The sequence below is a fragment of the Macrobrachium nipponense genome, chromosome 30, assembly GCF_015104395.2.
Source record: "Macrobrachium nipponense isolate FS-2020 chromosome 30, ASM1510439v2, whole genome shotgun sequence".
In the NCBI taxonomy this organism is placed as follows: domain Eukaryota; kingdom Metazoa; phylum Arthropoda; class Malacostraca; order Decapoda; family Palaemonidae; genus Macrobrachium; species Macrobrachium nipponense.
In genome coordinates this window covers 4,540,261-4,564,260 of record NC_087218.1, presented here as the reverse complement: position 1 = coordinate 4,564,260, position 24,000 = coordinate 4,540,261, and the positions used below count along the sequence as shown (strand labels likewise).

At 36.5% G+C, this 24,000-nt stretch overlaps 1 protein-coding gene and 2 long non-coding RNA genes across 4 annotated transcripts in view; 1 reads left to right on the top strand and 2 right to left on the bottom strand.

The window, feature by feature from the left end:
- LOC135202238 (uncharacterized) overlaps positions 1–24,000 on the bottom strand; it is a 362,178-nt gene that overhangs the window by 35,150 nt on the left and 303,028 nt on the right. The window lies entirely within an intron of this gene.
- The window catches only part of LOC135202237 (uncharacterized), a 200,435-nt gene that overhangs the window by 104,705 nt on the left and 71,730 nt on the right, over positions 1–24,000 (top strand). The gene's annotated exons all lie outside the window — the stretch shown is intronic.
- LOC135201936 (metallophosphoesterase 1-like) overlaps positions 18,024–24,000 on the bottom strand; it is a 31,929-nt gene continuing 25,952 nt past the window's right edge. The window contains exons 3-7 of the mRNA XM_064231218.1: positions 23,562–23,632; positions 21,974–22,115; positions 21,293–21,459; positions 19,770–19,861; positions 18,024–18,245 (exon numbers count right to left, since the gene is read on the bottom strand). Coding sequence (XP_064087288.1) covers positions 18,024–18,245; positions 19,770–19,861; positions 21,293–21,459; positions 21,974–22,115; positions 23,562–23,632 — 694 coding nt within the window. The remainder of the gene's footprint in view (positions 18,246–19,769; positions 19,862–21,292; positions 21,460–21,973; positions 22,116–23,561; positions 23,633–24,000) is intronic.

Genomic DNA, 24,000 nt, shown 5'->3' with positions numbered 1-24,000 from the left:
GTCAAGTAAAAGGAGCAGTGAGACTTTTTATTATCCAAGTTATTATAATTCTTATCTGATATCTTTAATAGAGCCGTTTCAGTTGATAATTTTGGTCTGAAGTCGTGTTGACTTTGTGAGATTAGACCATTTGTCTCTAGAAAATCAGTTAATTGAATACCAATGATTTTTTCCAGAACTTTTGACAATATCGGTAGCAAAGATATAGGACGATAATTGGAGACGTCTTCCATGTCACCACTCTTAAAAACAGGAATTACGTGGGGATTTTTCCATATCTCCGGATGCTGTTTAGTGGCTATAGATGTGTTAATTATAGCTATAAGGTAAAATGCAATAATGTATAACCCATCCCTAATGAAACGCAAGCTAATCCCGTCAGATCCAAAGGCATTTGTGTTTTTAAAATTTTTATAATTAAAATGACAGTATTACAATCAACAGGAGTAGGCTTAAAACTATCTCATTCTCTAACTGGAATATTACGTACTGTTTCAGTAGAGATATTACATTTCCTAATTTCCTCGGGTTTTTTCGAAAGTTCTTTTCCCGACCTCAGCGAAAAAATCATTGAATTTTTCAGCCTTATAGTGTACATCAGTTACTGCTGGCAATGGCATAGAGCTTCTATCTGTTTGTTGTCCATTAAATAGCATATTTTTTGTTATTTTCCAAGTAGCAGAAACATTTGCCTTTAGCTTTTCTGATATTCGCTTTTTAATTACTGCTTACGGCTTCCAGCTAACTTTGATTGATCTCTTCTTCAGGATCTTTATGTTTTCTCTCAGAGATGTTAAAAAAGTTTGATTTTGTAACTCACTTTTCAGTCTGTCTCTTTCTTTCATGTCTCTCTTTATTATAGCATCTGTTATCCAGGCGCCCCTATAATAGGGGGGACGAACGATTTCTTTCCTTCCAACCGGAGCACAAATGTTTAGGCACGATGTAAAGACGTCGTTTAAAATTCCTACTTGGTTGTTTACATTGTCAGTATTTAAAATTCCGTTTAATATATTTGCGTTATTCGTGAGAAGAACACAAAGAAAGTCTGGAGAATAATTTTGCAAACATCTAAAAGGTTTTAAAAGAGGTTTCTTTTTTAGCTTACGAATATTCAAATGAGTTAAGATTGTCTCGTGATCTGCCACCAAGCTTGGTATAATATCAATATTTGTTATCATATGTTTAGCATTTGTTATGACGGGATCAATTAAAGACGCTGATGTAGGAGTAATTCTAGTAGGTTTGTTTACTATCTGATCGAAATTTAGTTTTTTAATTAGTTTATACATTTTATTCTCGGTCTTTAGCAGATCATCATTAAAATCCCCATAAATAAATATATGCTTATTTCATTTCGTAAAATAATTTCTTTAAAAATATCGGAGATATAATCAAAAGAGGTTGCCGGTGCTTTGGGATGGCGATATAGCTACGCATCCTACAATAACAGAAGGAAACTTGCGATATTGGATCGAGATCCACTTGTCTTCTACACCCTCACAGTTTTCGATCGTTAAATTCATTTCGGTGACTTTCAAATAGTTTCTGACAAATATACATATCCCTCCACCCCGACCTTGATCCTGACGGTAGACATCATACAGGGGAATATTTATAAATGAGTCACTTATATTAGTGTATAACCATGTTTCGCTAATACATAGAATATCAATGTTTTGTGCGTTTAACATAAGTTCTATTTCAAGTTTATGACTCAACAAGGACTGGGCATTAATATGGACTACCGTCAACATATCACTGAATCTAGGAGAAGTCTTCCTGTCGGCACCATCTTCCTGGCCAAGATCCTAGTAGTTGGGGTTTTGTTCACATAATCTACTTTTGTGACCAAATTCATAACATACGTTACATCTTAGCTTATGATCAAATCTGCAGTTCGATTGTTGGTGATTGAATTCACTGCAGTTATAGCAGCCATATCTATTAACTCTAATATTAAGATGATTACTATAGTTGTCATTTTGTTATTTCTATGAGTATAGCCTGAGCCATTACTATCATTATTATATCTAGAACACGTTTGAGAATTGGCATGTCCCACTCGGGAGAGGTTCTCGTTCCTAAACTACTTGTTTTTATTTTGTTGGGGCCTTGTTATATTTCTTCCCCTTTTCACTCGATTTGCCAAAAATTCTTGTACTTACATCTTCCATTGTATTATGGTCTGAGAATATTATTGTTAAAACTACACAAATTTGATTTGACAGCTTTGACACAACAACCAAGGACCACAAAACACACAACAACCGAGGAACACAACCACAACTCAACAACACAGCAAACAACGAGGAACACAACTCAACAAACATGGAACACAACCACAACACAGTAAACAACAAGAAACTCAACAACAAACAAGGAACACGACCACAACAAAAGACCACTGCACAAACAATCACTAACACAAAAATAACAACACAAAAAGGCAACACACACACACCCACTAATAACACCAAGGAATCACAACAACAACAACACAACTTATCTGACCAAATTGCCTTCAACACACCGCTGCTAACACTACTGGCTGTCACAGGCTCTAACCCAAGACTGACTAAAAACTAACCAAAAAAACACAGAACTCTGACAACTAACAAGACCAGCAGACGACCCAGAACTCACCAACAGCCAATTCAGTCGTTAACCATCCAACCACCAATTACACCCCTCTCTCTCTCTCTCTCTCTCTCACAGACGCTGTCAAATGGAAATCCATAACTACTCCATATTTCCTCCCCCGTTACATTTGACAACGTCTCCTTTCACTCACAACACCCACACTAAATAGCCTTCCGCAACACCCACGGATGCTCGGACGCAGGTCCCCTGGATCTTTTTGTTTGATGGGCCTGCATACACACTCTCAGTTATACCGCCATCAACTTCTCCCAGACCACTTCCAATCAGACTACCATTACTATCTCCCTCACTACCATCCTCCCAAATCCCATTCACTATCTCATCTACCCCTTCCAACTCATGTCCGAATATCTCTCGTAACTCTGCCACCAAATCACTTACCTCATTTACCCTCCTAATGCCAAACTCCAAAGAGACTCAATTCATACTGCCAACTACATCCTTACCCCCTGATTCCCTTCCCGGTGAAACTTCACTAAACCCTGACAATTCAAACCCACACACGCTATATGTATCATTCCTCCCCTCAATGTCATCTGTATTACATGCCTTATCCACCATTTTTACCCTAACACTAACCCCTCTATCATGCAGTTCACGTTTCTGCCTTTCATTCGCTTTCCTTACCTTCTTCTGCTTTCTTCCATACTCAACCAACACTAACTGCCGATCTTCCAGACCCATTTGCTCACTGATGCTCAGCTCACATTTATTCACCCTCAACCACTCTCTCGTCGCATTCTCCCGCAACATACTGTCGCATACTGAGGACCCCACCCAACTGAATCCCCTGACACCTAGTTTCCCAAATTCCCAAACTGTCTCATCCTCTTTCGCCTACACACACTCGCCACGTGACCTTCCATTCCACATTCAACACATTTCGCACGCTGTTCTTTACACATCCTAGCATAATGCCTGTTCTTCCCGCAGTTGCCGTGAACTATGTTCACACGGGTACCCCGACATCCACTAGCTATGTGCCCTGCCTGTCCACACCTATAACATTTAATATCCCTATCTTTCTTACACTTGCTCACCAAATGCCCTGTTTGCCCACACCCAAAGCATGCTCCTAACACCCACCGACATTCATTCTACCTGTGTCCTGGCTTACCACATCTATAACACTGATCTCCTCGCTCACGACTAACTGACCCTACTTTTCCAACACTCGCACTCCTATCTCTTTTAGGGCTAACTACACTCACATTACTTGCCCTAACGCTCCTATCTACAACTCACTCTGCCATTCGCCTCAGCCCTTCCAAAACTGCCTCCCTATAGCTTTTAAACTCTGGCACAACCTCAGCTACTTCAGTCCTAACACTAACACTTCTACTCTCTTTCATACACTTATCTAACTCATAATCCTCTACTATTTCTAAAATGTCGTTCCAGGTCAACCTTTCATTCGTCCATTGCATTTTCTCCTTACATTTCAGATTCCATTAAACTCATATACACTACACTCTCTTGGTACAGTTAACATCAGCTTCCGCACTAACTCCTTACACTAATTTATCCCTTCGTCCCCAAACTTTTTGCTGGCTAATGTTTCTAACCTACAGACATACATTAACAAGACTCACCACATTCATTCTTGCCTCCTCAAAATCTTGCTTTCTCCTATATCTAACGCTACTCTTTATCCTCTTTGCCTGTTCTACAATCCTAGCTTTCACACACTCATACGCATATTTCCATACATCATCATTACCCCATACATACTCAACAAAAATCCCGTCAAAAAGCTACCTAACTCTCTGGGCAAGAGAGTTTGGTAGCTTTTTGTTATCCCCATACTTTGGCTCACAATACCTCTCATACTCTTTAAAAAAAAGTCCCATATGTCCCTACTACCATATTCCTCGTATTGTGCACATTGGGGTACCTCTCTCATATACACAGCCTTTCGTACTTCCTGCTCACTCTCACTTTCGCTACTTCCATTCTGATACCTCTTTCCCTCTTCCGAATACAGCGAGTCAACCTCCATATTCACGTCCATACTCCTGAATACGCTCTTCTTACTTGTTTCCACTCACTGCTATCCACATCACTCTCAGCCCTTTCCCCAATATATTCAGTCCTAGTCTCATCCTGTCCGTCACCCTTACTAACCTTCTTTCCCTTAGTCTTCTTTTCCTCAGCCCCCTTCTTATTCTTGTCCTCAGGTTTATCCTTATCCTGTGTCTTCCCCTTCTTTCCCTTACTTATCGCAACCAAATCACCTTCGTCACTTGTACTCTCATACACTCGCTCTTTCACTTTCTTTACCACTCCTGGCCTGTCACAAGACCCAGTAGGCCTACCTCCTTCAGCTCCCTCTCCCATGAATCCCTTCATCATTTCCTGCATCATCTCTTGCATTGCATTCATCATTACCCTGAATTTTTCGTCCATTTTTTCAACCATTCTCTCTCTTCCGCTCCTTTCGCTTCTTCTCTCATTTCCACTTTTGCACTCCTTAGCATTCCTCTCATTTCCTCTAACTCGCTCTTCAGCTCGTCACACACTACCCTTAACCTCTCATTCTCCACTTCCAACCTTCCCTCGCCAACCTCAGCTCCTCCTTCAGCCTCTCTATCTCCTTCAACCCTTCCATCCTCACTTTCTCCACTAATCACACAACTCACTACCCCAATTGCCCTGCAGCTGCCGCACCAACAGTCCCTGTTCGGGCTCCAAAAATAATGTGGCGGGATCACAAACTTAAAAAAATAAGCGGGCAAATTCCCCCCCCACATAAACCTAATCACTACCACTCCAGCTGCCCCAACTCACTCACCCTCAGTCACACTTTCTTTCTTCACACTACGGAATATGCAGGACAATTGACCTACCTACACACAGAAAAAAAAAAAAAAAAAAAAAAAAAACTCAAAAACATGTACTTACCCAACCACTCCAGATACTCCGGGCTAGTAGATCTAGTGTACTTATCTGCGGCGGCCTAGACTATGGCAGTTCGCGGTTTTTCTATGCAGTTTTACATACTGATGTTGTATCCGCGGTTACGTTCCTTGTAGTCCGTGCGGACTGCTTCTGTAGAAATACCCCGGGCTATCCTGTGCTGTCTGCCGGTCGAGGTCACAGAGATACCAACCACAACACAACACCCAAGGACTACAACCCAACAACAACTCAACAACAACACAACAACCAATGACCACAACAACTGAGGAACACAACCACAACTCAACACACGCAAACAACAAGGAACACAACCACAACAATAGACCACTGTACAAACAATCACTAACAAAAAAAAAAAACACAAAAGGCAACACACACACACCCACTAACAACACCAGAATCACAACAACAACACGACTTATGTGAACATAATACCTTCAACACACTGCTGCTAACACTACTGGCAGTCTGGCTGTCACAGGCTCTAACCCAAGACTGACTTAAAACTAACCAAAAAACACAGAACTCTGACAATTAACAGGACCAGCAGACGACCCAGAACTCACTAACCAGCCAATTTCAGTCGTTAGCCATCCAACCACCAATTACCGCCCCCCCAACCCCCCCCCCCCCTCTCTCTCTCTCTCTCTCACACAGACGTTGTCAAATGGAACTCCATAACTCCTCCATAACACAGCCTCAAAATGTTAATAATGATGGCGAGGAACAGTGCATAATTATATGGTCAAATAGTGACGAACACATCAATTCAGATATTACACATTTCAATGAGAGACTCGGTTGAAACATTGTTCACAATTAGACAATTAAATAATTTAGTTTACCGAGTAAGGTGAGAATTTCGTTTTCTTTGTTTTCGTACAAAGGCCAAAGTAAACAAGGCAGCATTGCTTGAAAAACTTAAGGCCTCTTCGAGGTATTCTATATACCTTGTGCCTGTACACACGAGTGGGCCTGATCGGTGTGCTTCGGGGTTGTCGGGCAAATTTTGGTGGGCTTGCCCGTGAATGTTGCCCACATGGGTGAGGCGATGGAGAGGTGGGCGTGCCCTATGATGCCTGTAGTGTGTTCAGTGCGGTACGATAAACATGGTGCCTACCGCAAAGAAGAAGATATTGTGTAGCATGATCATTGCTTTGTGTGTGATAAAAAAGAAGAAAAAGAAGAGAATATGGTGCAAGGAATGGCTTAGTAAAAGAAATGTGTAATGTTAACGTACGTCTGCCAGGGTCGAAGCTCAAGCCATCGGGCACCACCATGGTGATTTTGCTACAAGATCAGGCAATTTGAAGGTTAGCCCGTCAAGTGTGTCCATAAGAGGGGAGGTCCGCCGATCAGGCCCAGTCGTGTGGACAGGCCTTAAGCGCTTGCGGAAACTTGATGTGGATACAACGGCAACACTGCCTATAAGTCTGTTTATACTATAACTGTTCCTTTTGCCTACTTGTATTGCACTGCTTAAATTCCCTTACTGCCTAATGTGTCTTAACTATTTATATGACTAAAGTTCTTATTCCTATCACCATAATCCAGCCTTATAAAAACTGTCTTCATCTTAACTCTTCTCTACTGATGTAGCTACCAATCTTCTGTTTTCATACTTTTCAACTTCTTTTCTCACTCTACCTACAAGCAGCAATGCCAAGCCTGGCAGTGGGTAGCCTTCAGTAAATTTCTACCTTTGCATTTCTTAGTCATTTTGAGTTTTGAATGATGTCCCACTTTTTGTGTTTCTTTCTCATTTTCCATTTCACTGCTATAATTTTACCAACAATATTCTGCTCGAGCTCCTTGGTCTTCCAGTGTTTTGTGACTATTCATGGTCAGGCCCTGTACTAACTAATCTTCTTACCTTATTTTCTATTCTATTGTTCAGATGTAGTTTATCTGCAAAATCTCTTTGCAGGTCTCCCAATCTTTCCCTATTTTCTTTACCATTTCATTCCTGGATCGCTGGTAAATTGAACAGTCAAATTTTCTTTCCCTCATCTATATCCAGTTCTTCTCTACTTCCTGTACTTTTCCTCTTAGATCGTTATACAGCTGCCCTCTTTCCTTTACAAATATTCCTGTATTCTCTTTACTCTCATTTACTCTTCTCTTTGATCTGTTTTTAAGCACTTTGTTTTCCTTCTTGATTTTGTTTGCCCAGCTTAGATGACCAAACCAACTGACAACCTGCAATTTAGCTTTCAAAGTACTTGAACAAGAGCAATCTCAGTAATGGTACAGAACAGGACACCTTCTTCACTATTTTTCTTCTCTAATTTTCCTTGCTCTACTCCATTCTCATCAAATCTGTTTTTCACGCATCAATATGCAGAATAATGGTTTTCACAATAACTTAAATAAACAAATTAGAGCACGCAAATTCTTCATGGTCATCAGAATTATTAAAGATCAATCTGGCTTTGATCCAGCACAAATTCATTTGTTGAGGACCTTGCACAAATCTCTTAACGACAGCTGTCATTTTATGTACAAGAATATCTTACTAACTATGGTTTAATTTTCTGGTTGCCTTTCTCATTCATGTTCATGTATTAAAAAACTGCTAAAATTGAAAAATAAAGTGGTGAAAGCCTTACCTTTAATCGTTCAGTTGTCCCAATTAATTTACCTTGCTTCTGGTGAGGTGTGCATTAATGATCTTGTAAAATTCCCTCAAAAAATGTAAAAATTTCTTCCATGCTAAGACTGAAACGACATACCCTCAGAACATCCACTGTAACCAGATTTTTTTATGAATATATTTGAAAAGCAATGTAAGCTAGGGACGACATACGCAGATCTTATGCTTGTCTACTTACCGAACAATCGCCGAGTTCATCCTCAAATATGATAAATTGACAAAGAGAACATACGTATTTGTTTTTTATATAGTAAAAGCCACGGCTCTTGCAGATAAGCCCCGCCCACTGCACACCAGTGATTGACTAGCTCTCCAAAGGGGAATGACCTTACTATAGTTAACAGTCCAAAAGATTACCATTTATATGGATTTGAATTCCTTTGGTAATCTTGAGTTCTGTGCATGACACCACAACCATTGATGTGAGTTCCCGAATTTGTGAAGTATGCAATAATCTGATAAAAGATATCTTAGGTTATATAACATCATTATTATGAAGATCCTGGATCATTCTGTTTATACTGTACGTACATCTTGTTTTTCTTTTGATCATGCACAGCAGTAAATAGTACATGCATCTTACTTTTCATAAATTGGTGTTGGCCTACATAAGCAGTTCCAAACAGAATACACTACGTAACTGAAATGAAGAAGGATGGATGGATGGATTATGAAATTTAGGGACAAGCCCAAGCACTGAGACCTATTATGGTCATTCAGCGCCGTAATTGGAATGAAATAAATAATCCGATAATTAATGAGATGTAATCGAACGTGATGATAATCTGATGTGAAATAAACTTAAAAACCTTATTTCATTAAAAAAAATTATATAATTTTTTTAATATTAAAATACGATTAAAAGTATAACTGCATACACTTGTGTGTATTGGGTGAAAGGTAAAATTAAATATTAATAAAATAAGTCAAATTTTATAGTATATATCAATCTCTTTTAAGAACTTTACAAGATTATGACATCAACATCATCTCCTAAAATATAAGAAAGTTGTTTTCCCTGAAAGACCGAATTTTCCTGCGGCTAGGAGCACCATACACTGGGCAACAAACCAGAATATGCTCAACTGTCAACAGGCAGCTACAGCGAGCGCAGACTGGAGCCTCACTTCCTTCAAGTATAAAGCTGTGTGTTAATCGGGAATGGCCTCGTTAAAACAATCTCAGTCCTCCTGTCTCTATGAAACAAAGACTGCCAAAAATTCAAATTAGGTCTGATTGCCTTCAGCTTCTTGTTTCTGGCAAGGAGGTTCGAGGACCATCGCTCCTGCCATTTGTGGCGGATATAGCTTCGAATAGGAGACTTCATATCAATGTGTGGAACTTCATGGATATCCAGTGATTTTTTATGACATACTCTTTTTGCTGCTCTATCAGCTTTTTCATTACCTTTGATCCCTACATGGGCAGGAACCCAGCAGAACGAAACAGCTTTGTGTTTGCAAAAAATTCGAAACAGCCACTCTTGAGCTTGGAGAATCAAAGGATGTGATGTATTGCAAATATTAAGACTCTCCAAAACACTTTTAGAATCCGAATATATAACAAATTTCTTCTTCTCGGTACGATGAACAATTGCTAATGCTCTATTAATGGCAGAAAGTTCTGCTGTATATACTGTAGCCGAATTTGGTAGTTTTGCAGCCTCACAAGAGTCTTCTGTAATTACGGCTAGCCCAACTCCCTCTCTTGACTTGGAACCGTCTGTATAAATCTTATTATACGCACCATCATGGGTTACATCACGTTCTAAGAATAAACTCTTTGCCATTTTATCAGAAAGGTTCTTCTTGACCATAGTTTTATTACAAACTTTTGCTTTAGGGATAAGACATGGGGGGAATCTGGAGGCAACTAACTGAGAAACATTCTGATTTTTTAGAGTATCATTATTCACTTCTTGATGTAGCCTTATCTGGAAGGGGACAGACCCCTTGGCTTAAATTTCCTGTTGTCAAGTTGGCGAATGACCTTATTGGAAGGATTTTCGGAACTGCTTTTTACGCGCAATATGTACAAGAATATCTTACTAACTATGGTTTAATTTTCTAGTTGCCTTTCTCATTCATGTTCATGTATTAAAAAACTGCTAAAATTGAAAAATAAAGTGGTGAAAGCCTTACCTTTAATCCTTTAGCTGTCCCAATTAATTTACCTTGCTTCTGGTGAGGTGTGCATTCATGATCTAGTAAAATTCCCTCAAAAAATGTAAAAATATTCTTCCAGTGCTTAAGACTGAAACGACATACCCTCAGAACATCCACTGTAACCAGATTTTTTTATGAATATATTTGAAAAGCAATGTAAGCTAGGGACGACATAAGCAGATCTTATGCTTGTCTACTTACCGAACAATCGCCGAGTTCATCCTCAAATACGATAAATTGACAGAGAACATACGTATTTGTTTTTTATATAGTAGTAAAACAAGGCGGCTCTTGCAGATAAGCCCCGCCCACTGCACACCAGTGATTGACTAGCTCTCCAAAGGGGAATGACCTTACTATAGTTAACAGTCCAAAAGATTACCATTATGAATTTGAGTTCCTTTGGTAATCTTGAGTTCTGTGCATGACACCACAACCATAGATGTGAGTTCCCGAATTTGTGAAGTATGCAATAATCAGATAAAAGATATCTTAGGTTAGAACATCATTATTAGAAAAGTCCCGGATCATTCTGTTTTATACTGTTATGTACATCTTGTTTTTTCTTTTGATCATGCACAGCATTTAAATAGTACATGCATCTTACTTTTCATAAATTGGTGTTGGCCTACATAAGCAGTTCCAAACAGATCACACTATGTAACTGAAATGAAGCACAGACGTATGCAGACAGTTTGATGATATTAAGAATGAATTCATCATCATCCTGCATGCCAAATGTTAATAGTATCATTGTGAGGTTAGACCTATAGTACATCAAATTCTTGTTTTCAGGTAATGACAGGTCATAGGCTTTCACATTAATTTCTTATTACTAATAGTATTCTTTCCCATATCTGTTGAAAATAGAAATGCTTTTAATCAATATAGTAGCTCAGACCCTATGATACACAAGCTATATGCATACGTTCGAATGTACTTGTGTAATAAATACATGTTTTGAAAACAGATAATTACATATCTGTAAATAGAATCCATGACCTGAGGGGTCATTGGTGAATTAGGAGCGTCCTACATGACTAACACAAATCTAGATCACGCTGTGCAATGCCTGCAGTAGCCTGGTTTAAGTTTGTTTGAAAACATCATCGATTTATACCTTTGTCAACTTTTCATAACACCTTCCATGGGAAGCGGTTGACCTGTTAACCTGCGCCGGAAACTTGTAACTTCCGAGCCGGCGGACTACGTATGTTTTTTATGTGAATTGCTGAGATAGCTAATGTTTCGCTATCGACGTGATGCTCTAAGAATTCAGTTCTACTTTAGTGGATCAAACGGAACGGTCTCATGACCGAAACTATCTCTCTTGTAATGGAGTTGAGAAATAAAGTTGTTGTACTGTTATCAACTTATCCGTTTGAATCATCTCCCTTATTCTAAGAAGAACCACTTTACTAAGATACAACGTAGGAGAGAAGAAAAGAGGAACTAGTAATGCTTACGAACTACAGTCGTAAGAAAAGACAACCAGTCTTTCGCCAAAGCGGAAGAAACAACACTTGTACAAGCATGTGCATACATATATACATATGTGTACATGCATCAACTATCATAGTAACATAACGCCACTTAAACCACCGAAAATAAAAGTAAATCTTAAGGGCATGTAGCCAGTGGCACACATAGACCAATCATAGGGCTGTCTCACAGCTTTACACACAACCATTAAATTGCTCAATAAAATATATAGAAAATATATTTACAAAAGAGATAACAAATTACATATACAGTGGGGCCCCGTATTCGAGTTCTCCGAACTCGCGGACTCGCACATTCGCGGATTTCTCTCGGGAACGTTTCCCCGCATTCATTCGCGGTATTTTCTATGAGAAATATCCACAAATTCCTGGCTTTTTGATCAATTTCATCATAAAATGCACTTTTTGTGATAAAACATTATTAAAAAAACATAGTATGAAAATTTGTAGTGGTTTTTCTTGAGTTTTAACTAAAAAACAAAATAGGCCGTTTTTAGGCTGTTTTTATAGGGTTCCAAACATTAGCGGGTTCTAACTATTCATGGGGGGGTCTGGTACGCATCCCCCGCGAATACGGGGGGGACCACTGTATTACTGTGATAATTAAATATAAGGCTGGTGTAACATTTCTACGACAATGAAGGCTTCGACAGAAAGGCATCAAAACATGCCCAACAAAATAAAAGAGAAATAACTAACACCTGAAAAATACATCTATGAGATGACCCAAACCAGTCCTAGAGTAGCCCACGATTCATTTGATATTGGGGGAGCATTCTTCTAGATTACCCTGTTGGACAAAAGGATGGATTAGTGTCAGTAAGTCTCCCATACCAGTTTGCAAGTAACCCATGATTCATTTGATTTAGAGCGCATCTTGTAAGAAGTGTCAGTAATCTCTCTCTCTCATGTATTCATTTGCACTTGACTGTTTTTTTTCTATTTTTATGGCTTTTGATATGCTTATTTCTTATACTATTCATTTATTCATTTGATAAGTATTTTTATGGCTTTTTGACATTTTTTGCTGACTGACAAAGTTGCAAAAACCAATAGATGTTGATTTCCATTTTTCTTATTGTTTTTTAAAAAAACTGCTGTAAAGTTGACAATATTCAAATATGAAATTATATAAATGGAGGTTATTACTATATATGCATCCAAACTTCGAAATGAAAGGTAATTGTACTTGTAGGAATTTTATTATCTTTAGCAAGTCAAGTGTCTGGTTAAACTATCTTTTTTAACTATCCTTTGTATGTTATTGAAGATGAAGGGCAATTGAATGGAAGGGCTACAGAATACATATAAGAATGTAAAGTACAATAATTTTATTGAAAGTCTTTGCTACATTGCATGGAGATGATGGCACAAAGGATATTATGGCCTTCAACGATTTTGTAATGGCTGCCCATGGGCCCATATAATAAATGTAATCATCATTTGTTGATTATCAGCTACTGAACTTTGGTATCAGTACTTGATTTACACCAATACATAAAGAAATACTGAAAAAATAACATTATATTACATTACCAAACTGCAGTTGAATCTCATATGTCACAGAAAAGGCTTCCTAACAGATTGTCAGATGATATGGTGCAACATCAGCCAATAATGAGAGTTTTTTCAAGGTTCTGAAATTCATGCAATCCACCTAAATCCCAGAAATAAGAGATTTATAAAAATGGTTTAACAATTAAAACTGAACAAATGGAAACACACTGAGTGGTAATTCAAGGGAATTAATGATAGAGCAATTACAAATTAAAACAGGAAAATATTAAAGCCACAATTTTCATCAAGGTAAACTTATATTAAAGATCATACACCATGTCACAGTAAATACTATATACAGTATAAAATATGTAACATTTAAAAATTTGTGATTCTTCTAATAAATATCTTCTAAGATAATGTTAAAGAAAGTAGAACATTTAAAATCAACATAAAACAATGGGAGAATCCCAGCTTTGGTTACTAAGGGCACCTGCACTATTCCTATGAGAAAGCCTACCATTTGTTCTACATTCTCTTGCTGTTATATCAATCCGGCATGTTATAATGGAAGGCCGAACTTTGTAGTACACAAATTAATGTTGTTTTGTAAGCTTGAAACAACATAATTTCCAAGAATATCAAAATTATTTCACCTTCACCACAGCTGGTATAACCAAGGTGTTTGTAGTTAGGATCTGACACATGAATCCCATGGGACCTCTGTACCAATCATCTTTGATATAATGCTTCATGTCTGTCCAATTATAATGCTAGCACAGTACGATGCCCTAAAATTAAATCATGAGCCCTTGCCCTGAGGCTCATAAAAAGTTCCTGCTTTAGCTTGCATCTGAAAACAATGTCTTTATAATGCAAAACAAGTTTTTTAATACAAACCTATTAATCATTTTTAACATTATACTTTTGTCCTGAATATTCCCAGGTTTACCAATCTGCCATTTGTCATAAAAGAAAAAGGTAGTTCCCAACATTCATGTCCTCTGAGTCCGTAAGTATGTCAACCAATAACCTCACATCATTTGTAACATCTATGTGTGGCAGTGAGACTTGTGAGGTTGAGAGGAGGGCACTTGTTATGTGATTATTGGATTTAAATACAATAAGTTTTTGTTACATAAAAAAAATGTATGTCTCAGTGCACTTGCATATACAAATAGGACCCAGCAGTCCCTGGGGACTGTATTAAATTACCTAATACATAATAAGACAACTAATAATGGAAACTAAGGAGTAAGGAACCAAGTTTAGTAACTAGCTCATAGGTTTGTAAAAAGTATGGCTAAAATCTTTGGCTTGTAAAAGCATGGTGCTTGTATCAGGTAAGTGACTATAAGTATAAGGAAGTGGGTATAGTAATCAACACAAGATGTAAGTAGGTATCCAATAACCCCAGAAATTTACATCCTTTGGGAGAAAAGAAAGGAATGGCAAAGGACGCAGTGCAATGCTTGTGATTCAGACTTGTTGCAAACTAGCCTACTTACAGCATGCCTAACAGACTTCAAAGAGCCTTGCAGATTTAAGAGTAGTTCTATGAACAAGTAATGGAAGAACCTCATTTCCCCTGCTGAGACTACCTGCTATTACATTTGTTTGTCTCTGTTCACACACACACATGAAGATCTTGACTGCCCCCAAACAGAAAGTCTCATTTCTACTTCTTCCTTCATTTATTAAGTAAGCCATCAATGTTGTGTTGTTGGTCAACAAACATATTTTTCTTCCTAACTATTAATGAGCATGTGCTTGGAAGGCTAAAGAAATTGATGTGAATGCCCCCTGTACTGTGATATCCAAGATCCTGTTGCCTGATGATTATGTAGAAGTGAGCCCCAAGCTTGACTTGAAGCACCTATAAACATGAATATCTCTGGGGAGAAGGGACCATTGAGACTCCTACTAGAAGACAACCAGGGTCCTTCCACAAAGAAAGTTCTTCAGAACATTCTACAAAGTTTTATATAACAGTGTAGTAAAGCTGCTGCTGACTACAACTTGTGAGTTATAGCTGGAGTGACTGCAAACTGAACTAGCTGTGAGGAGCCAGTTTCTTCAGCAATACAAGGTGCCCAATCCCATTTTTTCACTTCACCACAGGGTTTGAGCTTTGCCAATATTGTTGGATCAAGAATAACCTCTTCATATGACAAATTTTTTTAATCAATTTGTATTTTTCATAACTAAGGTAAAGTATTTCCTATTCCATATCACGACAATACTTACATATGTAGCTCTTGTTAAATATACTTCATTTGAATTTGGAAATAAAACATCTGGGGAACTAGAATAAAACTGTGATAAAGCCAACTTTATGCACTGAGAATGAGTGACCTACTTGGATCCTAAAACATTTTGAGAATGTGATTTGGACTGAAGGAGTTTTGCCCCATCTTAAAACTAAGTTTGTTAATTAAAATAGTTCGTATTTATAACCTGAGACTTTCAGTACTATTGCTCAATACAACCTAAAACCTCTTACATTTGGGAAGAGTTGACTAGTACACTTCCCTATAAGGATGCACCTCTGAAATGGTGCTAATTTTTTGTGAAGATGTTCATTAACTATACATTACCTTTGGAGGGACCCTCAATGACTGATGACAGGAGGAAGGCACCAATTAATCATCCTCTCTGAAGGTTTCATCAAAGCTTTCAATAAATCAGGACCAGGAATAGAAACATTTTGAAACTGGAATTTGCCACTGTGTTAACATATTTGTTGTAGGAATTTAATCTCTTAATTTATAAAACTATAATATATTTACAACAAAATCATTCTTGCTTTCTAAAAAAAACTTTACAGCAATATCATTCAATTAATACTATAATATGTACTGTGAAATATTCACATTAAGTCCACAATACTTAACATAATATTAATCCAAATGTCCTGGAACTTTGTTGTATAACACACCCTGTGACCTAAATTTCTTACTTGTGAGCCAGACCACAAAAGCAATGACACTTAAGGCATATATGGCTAAAACAGAATTTTCTGAAGGCATGTGACACTTATATATAGAGTAGTTGTTTGGACTGACTGTCATCTGCAAAAAAAAAAAAAAAAAACTATGTATTTATGTTACTGGACACAAGACATAATACTCTCACATAGTTTTCTGCAATGGTTTTCAAATCTTAAAAATTAATGATAATTTCACTTTCAATGATATTACTTTTAGAAAAAAAAACACTGGATTAAAGGTTACCTAAAAAGAGGCAGTGATTCATTCAGTATTTAAAACTTTTTGTTACAAACATTCAGTTCGAAATAGGTACGTACCACTGCTTAACTAACTTACCATTGAAAATGTTGGATTCCTTTTATTGCGCCAAGAAAACGAAGGAATGGGTGTACTCATGCACAGTTTTTCCATCACTGCTATTATGTTGCACATGGCAGCCATGATGGTGTGTGTCACTGAGTACCAAACCGAGGGGACAGCTCTTCTAAAAAAACAAAAACTATAAGGAAATTACACATTAACCTTCCAAATTTATGCATGCTAAAAGGCAAAGATCTTAAGCTACAATTCACCTTCTATTTTTACCATACCAATTCAAGACATTAATATGGCAAAAATGTAGCATTTTGAGATTTTACTAAAAACACTGCATAATGAGAATGAAACCATTTTATTTAATTGTTTTTAGATTAAGGTACAAAATAAAAAAATTGTTTCATAAGGACAAATTACTTACTTTACTTCGCATCTCACTCGCTGTGTAAAGGTTATGTGAATTATGAAGGTATGATTCAAAGAAGAAATAAATACTCCATTGCTAGGGTAAGTTTCCAAATAATATGTAATCACCATCACTCTACGCCTTGATGAACTGAAGCATCAGAATGTGTCCAGTTGATTGGGTGGGAGATGGGGCACTCCCACCTGAATACGAGGCTTGTAGTCTTCTAATCATGAAATTTACTCAAAAAATTTTTAAGTATACGTATTAAAACAAATTTCTTGTTTTAAAATACAGTTACTACTTGGAAGAGCGGGTTATAGCAGCTCATCAGCAGTATCCCTGATATTAATTCTGAAGAGAAACTGGGTACAGTATAAGTAAATGAACCTGAAAAATCCTTCTTTAAAAATCTAGTGTCACTTCTGAGGTCAGAATGGCCTGAAATGAGTACAACACTGACTTCTCTGAATGAATAAATATAGACCAGATCTACCTCACTCTTTATGGGTAATGAATAGTTATGTTAGTTGCAGAATGTGTTTGCTAGAAATTACTAAAAACATAACTAAGGTAAGTTGTGTGCATAGTTATGACAACCTGAGATGAACCGATGAGGTAATTTGTACGCTGTAAACTAGCATTTCTGATGGATGAATGAGTGGACCTAACTTTTGAGCACGTTATGTAATAACTGCAATATACAAAAATTCATGTACATATAACAGGGATTTCAACCTGCAAGCATACTATATACCAGAAATATTACCATAGTAGTAATAATGATTTTACATGCAATATATTTTTGCAGAAACTGTCTTTGGTAAAACAAATTAGGTTTAAGAGAGTTGAAACTAGTACGTACTGTAGTCCTTCAAGCACCCACAGTTTCACCCTATCTGAAACTTGATGCTATCTGGAGGGACCGCCTCTCCCGCAAGACAATATACGTACTACATAGTACGCCTTATAAGGTGAAGCCAATTCCCCCATGAGTAAAATTAATCTTACCAATTCAGTAGAATCTTTAGAGATACACTCCCATCGTTCTCTGAATCTGATGTATTTAATCTCTTCTGGAGCTTCATCTGGTTCACTGCAAACGGCATCTGATTCCCGGAATAGTGGATAATGCTGCAGTGTTATAAAATATAGCAATGATAAAAACATAATTCTCATCAAAATAAGTCCTGCCTACAACAAATTGCTACATAAAATCTAAGTTACATGAACAAAACTGTGGTTAAGCAACAATAAAAAAAAAAAAAAATTAAATTATCATTAGATAGAGACTGACTCAGTGAATTCTCTACAGGAATTCAGAGAGCTAAGCTGTGCTAATTAAGGATTTTGTATATAAAACTAGCAAATATGTCTAAGTTAAGTAGAAATTGTTTGATTTACTGTCCAAGATTGTTAAATTAACCACTGCTCTTGCTCCACACCTAAAATAAATGAACACTGGTTCCTAAGAAAAAAAAATGACAAGTTGGGCACAATGTGAGGCCAGTGTATTGAGATGAGGGAGAGCAGTGGAGTTCACAGTTTTGAGGACAGTAGTGAAGTAGTGGGAAAAGGTTGTGGAAAAATATATGGTGAAGGTGTTGAGAAAGTAGTGTTGACAAATACAAAAATTTTTTAAAGTAGGACATAATTTGTATTTTTCCTAACATACAAACCTACGGGGCTTTACATAAGGGATATTACTTGCAGCAGTAACTCCCGTGCTATAGGCAATGGAAGCTCCCATGCTATAGGCATCGAAATGAATGGAAAGGAGTGGAATATGAGATTTAAAGCTTGAAAGGCATCGGAACGCTCCTGTGCTATAGGCAAAGGTAGTTGCAGTACTGTAGGTACTGCTACTAAGAGATCCTGTATCCTTCCTAAGCCCCTTGGGCTTCACAATACCTGAAAAAACAAGTTGGGTTAAAGGAGGCAATCTCCCTTCACCCTAAGAAGGACGATTCCCCCTCTAAGTGAAAGGAGACTGTCGGAGAGCAAAGTATGAGGGTTCAATATAACATGGTGAGGAACTGGTTTAGGCTCATTACCAGTGCAACGCCCAAAACCCAAAGGCTGCCTCTACCAAGGCTCAAATAAGTCATGGGTTTGCATTATACTGTATATGTAATATAACCAAAACAACAAAAAACTCATACACTATCACAAGCACACAAAAAAACATATGGATGGAAAAGTCACACAATCTGTTGGGCAGAAAAGACATCTACACTTGATGGCGGCTGAAAGCACTAGTTAACTACCTTGTTTAAAATTTAAATGGCCATTCCAAGCTTGTGCTGCAAGTAATATCCCTTATGTGCAGATCAAAGATTGTTGAATTAACCACTGCTCTTGCTCCACACCTCTTAAAAAATTAACACTAGTTTCTAAGAAAAAACAACCATGACAGGGAAAGCCATAGAAGAGTTACCTGGAGCAACTATATGAATTTAAGTACATACTGGAAATTGCATTTAAGTAACTTAATTATAGTATGTAACTAATTTTTCCAGATTACCCCAACCCTCAACAATGGGCTACAAGCATGAATTTTCTCTGATTATTTGGATACTATTATTAGGGTCATCAGTTTTTTAGATATAAAACTTGGAAATTTAAGTACTAAACCACTATCATTGTATTATAACTAACCTGTAATATTATTGGCATACTATACTGTTTCATCATAGAGTTCTTCCAGTATTCACATAATTCCTTATCACCTTTAGCACACTTCAGCTGTCCTGTAATCGTAACATAAAAAAGACTTATGAAGACTAGGTATGAAGCAAGTTATTTTTGAGATAATATAGGAATACATGGAAAACAAATCAATTTGCTTTGAAAAGACAAGAACATCATTTCATTTTACAGATACAAACAATTGTCTTATGGAGCCTTCACTTTGTATAGTACAAAAGGTAGACCAGTTAAGAATTTATAAAAGATGGTGATTTTGAACATTATTTACTATTCATCATTAATTTAACCAGACTAGTGGTTTATTGAGCTTTCACATGGCTGGCCTCAAGGATTAGTCCTTATTAATAACAAATTTTAAATCTTCATATTTGAACATGACAGTACAAAAAATAAAAATAAAAATTCCAGTAATAATGCATTTCTTTTAGCAACCAAAAAAACATTCTCCTGATTAGTATTTCGGTAGTAGGCCTCAATCAGCTCATTCTGAGAACATCAACATTATCCTAGCCTACTTAAATATGTATATATAGTGGATGATCAGTTTTTTTAATGAAGGTTATAACATGATGATAATACAATTTAAATGGATTTAGTAAGTACATTAGTTTTAGTACCATTACCTTTGTCTTAAATCCAGATGTAATAGCCAATCTGACTTAATGTAAATGGATACTGTAAGTGTAACACCAGCCTTGGCCAATAATTCATACATATCGTACACATCTTGTACCTCGTGTATGATACGACCCTCTAAAATCAGATATAAATATCATTTTTAAAATAACGAGATATATGAGTACTTATATGCAATACACAAAATATCAAAACTTGTGGTCACAAAGGAATGTTTAATTACCTCTCTCATATACATACTGAAATGAGCTTTGAACTCTCAATCATTTTTTATCATCCTACTGTTTAATCCTTAAAGGAAAACAATTATGTCACATACCTGTCTTCCTGTTCTTCCTGTACTGTACTATTCCATGATTTAAATGCACACTACAGTCAACCCCCGGTATTTGTGGGGGATGTATACCACAACCCACCCCCAAAAATAGCTAAAATCCACGAATACGTACTTGGAACCCTTCTAAAACTAAAAATGCTAATAGTAACTGCCTATTTTGATAGTTCAAACACCAAAAAAAAAACACACTAAAAATACTTATACTTAAGTATTTTAAAAGTATTATTACAAAAAATGCATTTAGTCATGAAAATATGAAAATACAGTAATTAGTGAATATTTCTCTATGAAAATACTGTGAATTGGTGCATTTTCTGCAATTAATGTATATATATGTTCCATAGAAAATCCATGAATAGGTGAGTCTGCGAATCCAGAACTGCAAATATTTGGGAGTTGACTGTAATTACTATTAGACAAATGGAATCATTTTAAAATCCTTATCTACATACAGGTGGAAAAAAATCTCAGGTATAATCACCTGCATTAACATACTTACTTGAAACAATCTTTAACTTTGTTAAGGCAGGTTTGCATAGAAAACAGTCATCCCCTTCCATAGCCATACTATTAATAATGACAAATGTTACTCCTTGAATCTGCACTAACTTTACAGGACCAGTATCAAATGCCTTTTGAAATCGGTTCACCAGGTACGGGTTCAAGCTGCAAAGTAATACCTGATATCATTCAATGGATAACTACTCACACTGAAAATACAGTCTTATGAATATTAAATCTTGTACATTGAAATAATACTTGAAACAATAGTTGTTTTACCACAAGCACTATTATCACTATTACAAGTGCATATACTTTAGTAATTCTCAGTCAGAGAAAATGGGTCAATTATGTGTTCCTCATTAATTTCCTTAGAAAGAAATTGGAAAGATGCTGATTAAGCTTTTAACTATATTGCATTGCTGAAGAAGCCCACATTTGACACAGAAGGATATGGTATAGTCCCATTCACAAGCACATTCCTCTACAACAGAGGTAGATAATGCCATTACATACATAAGTACACATTTTTTTAATGAGTTTTGACAGATACCACAAACCAAACTGATAAGAAAGTTTATAGTAATGCTATTTTTCTAAGGCAGAATATCAAAGCAGCAACAACAGAGACAATCTCAGAGAAATTTAAGCTCAAAACGTGGAAAAACGAATAAATTACCTATAATGGAAGCCCATGTCATGGTTACCAGCTGCTATTAGGAACTGAATTTCTTCAGGAGCATAAAACAAATTGTGGAATCTGGTGACATATGCTGCAAACTCATCAGGCATACACCATTTGCCTTCATCAAAGAGGTCTCCTATAAATGAAATAAGCATTACAGAATATGATGAAAGCACTGAAACTTTAAAATTTTCAAATAGTATATAAAATAATCATATAATACAGTACAAGTAGTTCTTTAAAAAAATTGCATTTGACCCTAGTTTTGCTTTTTTTTTCATAAGCTTATGTAGTATTTGTAGAATTTTGACAAATATTGAGAAAATCCTGCTTGTGTAACAAATCTGCTCCATATAAAACTATCAAACATATACGTATGTACATACCTACATTTGTGGAACATGAAATTCACATATGTAAGCATACAGTGCAGTATGTGCACCTGATCCACACAAGCAGAGCCAATTGGGTGGAAGCTGCTCAGACCTTTGAAATGTGTGTGCTTTTCATGATCCTCTACTCTTTAAATTTCAATTTCATTACACTTCTTTTCATTATGCAAGTTCCTTTCTACTATATGATTTTTAGTTTATAAATGTTGATACATTTACTTATTGCCAATCTCATATGACTGCACAATCCTTTCTTATGAGTTGGTTATCATCTCCTATTATTTTGATTGAAATTTCTTTACATTTCTCTTTCATATATATTTGTTTGCCTAAATGGTTTTATTTACGCACATGCAGGAACTCCTGCTCCCTATCAATCTCTGTGCCCCTTGGCAAGTGTGTAATAATTTTGTTCTGTTTTCCTGATCATCTTTTTAAACTTCAATTTCTTTACACTTCTCTTGCATTATGTAAGTTTCTTTTGTTTAAAAGAATACATGTGTTTGCTTAATCATGTTTACATGCAAGTGCTTGCTTATGGCCAATAATGAAAAAAAAAAAATATTTGGCACTGTTGGGGCTTGGTAACTCTGCAATAATTTCTTCTGCAACTGTTTATAATCTTGTCTTATCTCTTCCATGACCTAATTTCTTCCTTTAAATAAAGTAATTATGTTTATTTTAAAGTGTATGTGCATAGTTATATCACGAAAGTGTTTTGTGTCTATAGAGATTTCATTTTTTATTATGGCCAGGAATATATTCCCATTCAATCTGTGACATAATTGGGTTGCTATCTGACTAATTACCTACCAACTATTTTTCAGGAACCTAACCAAACTGTATTAGTGACAGTTCTTATAATAGCAGTATGTATTTTTCAAAAAATTACTGTCAACTTTACCATAGTAATTTTTCTCAAGTTTAAGTTAAAACTCTGAAATATAAAAAAATGTGTAGAAATTTTCTATGGTTAGATTCAATCTTAGCCCTTAATACAAAAAATGGAACTTCATCACAGACTGAGTTAAATGGGGAAGACAAAAATAAGTAGGGATATTTTACGAGTATGAGCAAATATCTTGTGATTGTAAGAATATACAGGAATGAACCGTTTATCACAAAAATGTGAGGGTAACTGATAATCAGCTTACCCAAAATAATGGTGTGAGTAAATTAAAAAAACTTACCTAAAAAAATAACAATATTGGGTTTATGTAACGTTATGGCGGACTGAAAGGCTCGATGCATTTGCCATTCCCTGAAAATCATAACAATGTAATTACATATTTGAATAAAGAATTATAACTTTCATATTTAAATACTGCTGCACTACTCATCAAAATTCTTAAACTTCTATGCACTGTTTAGATTATACAGTAGTACTTCGAGATACGAAATTAATCCGTTCCGAGGCGCCCTTCGTATCATGAGGTTTTTGTATCTTGGAGCCACATTTTACGTGTAAAATGACTAAACCGTTCCAAGCCCTCCAAAAACACCCCTGTAAATTATATTTCCAGGCCTAAAACACGTTCTAGGGTTACGACGCCGATCCGACGGAAGAAATGTGACTCCAAAAAGGCAAAATACTGTACATACTTAAGTAATATTCAACTGCATGTAATG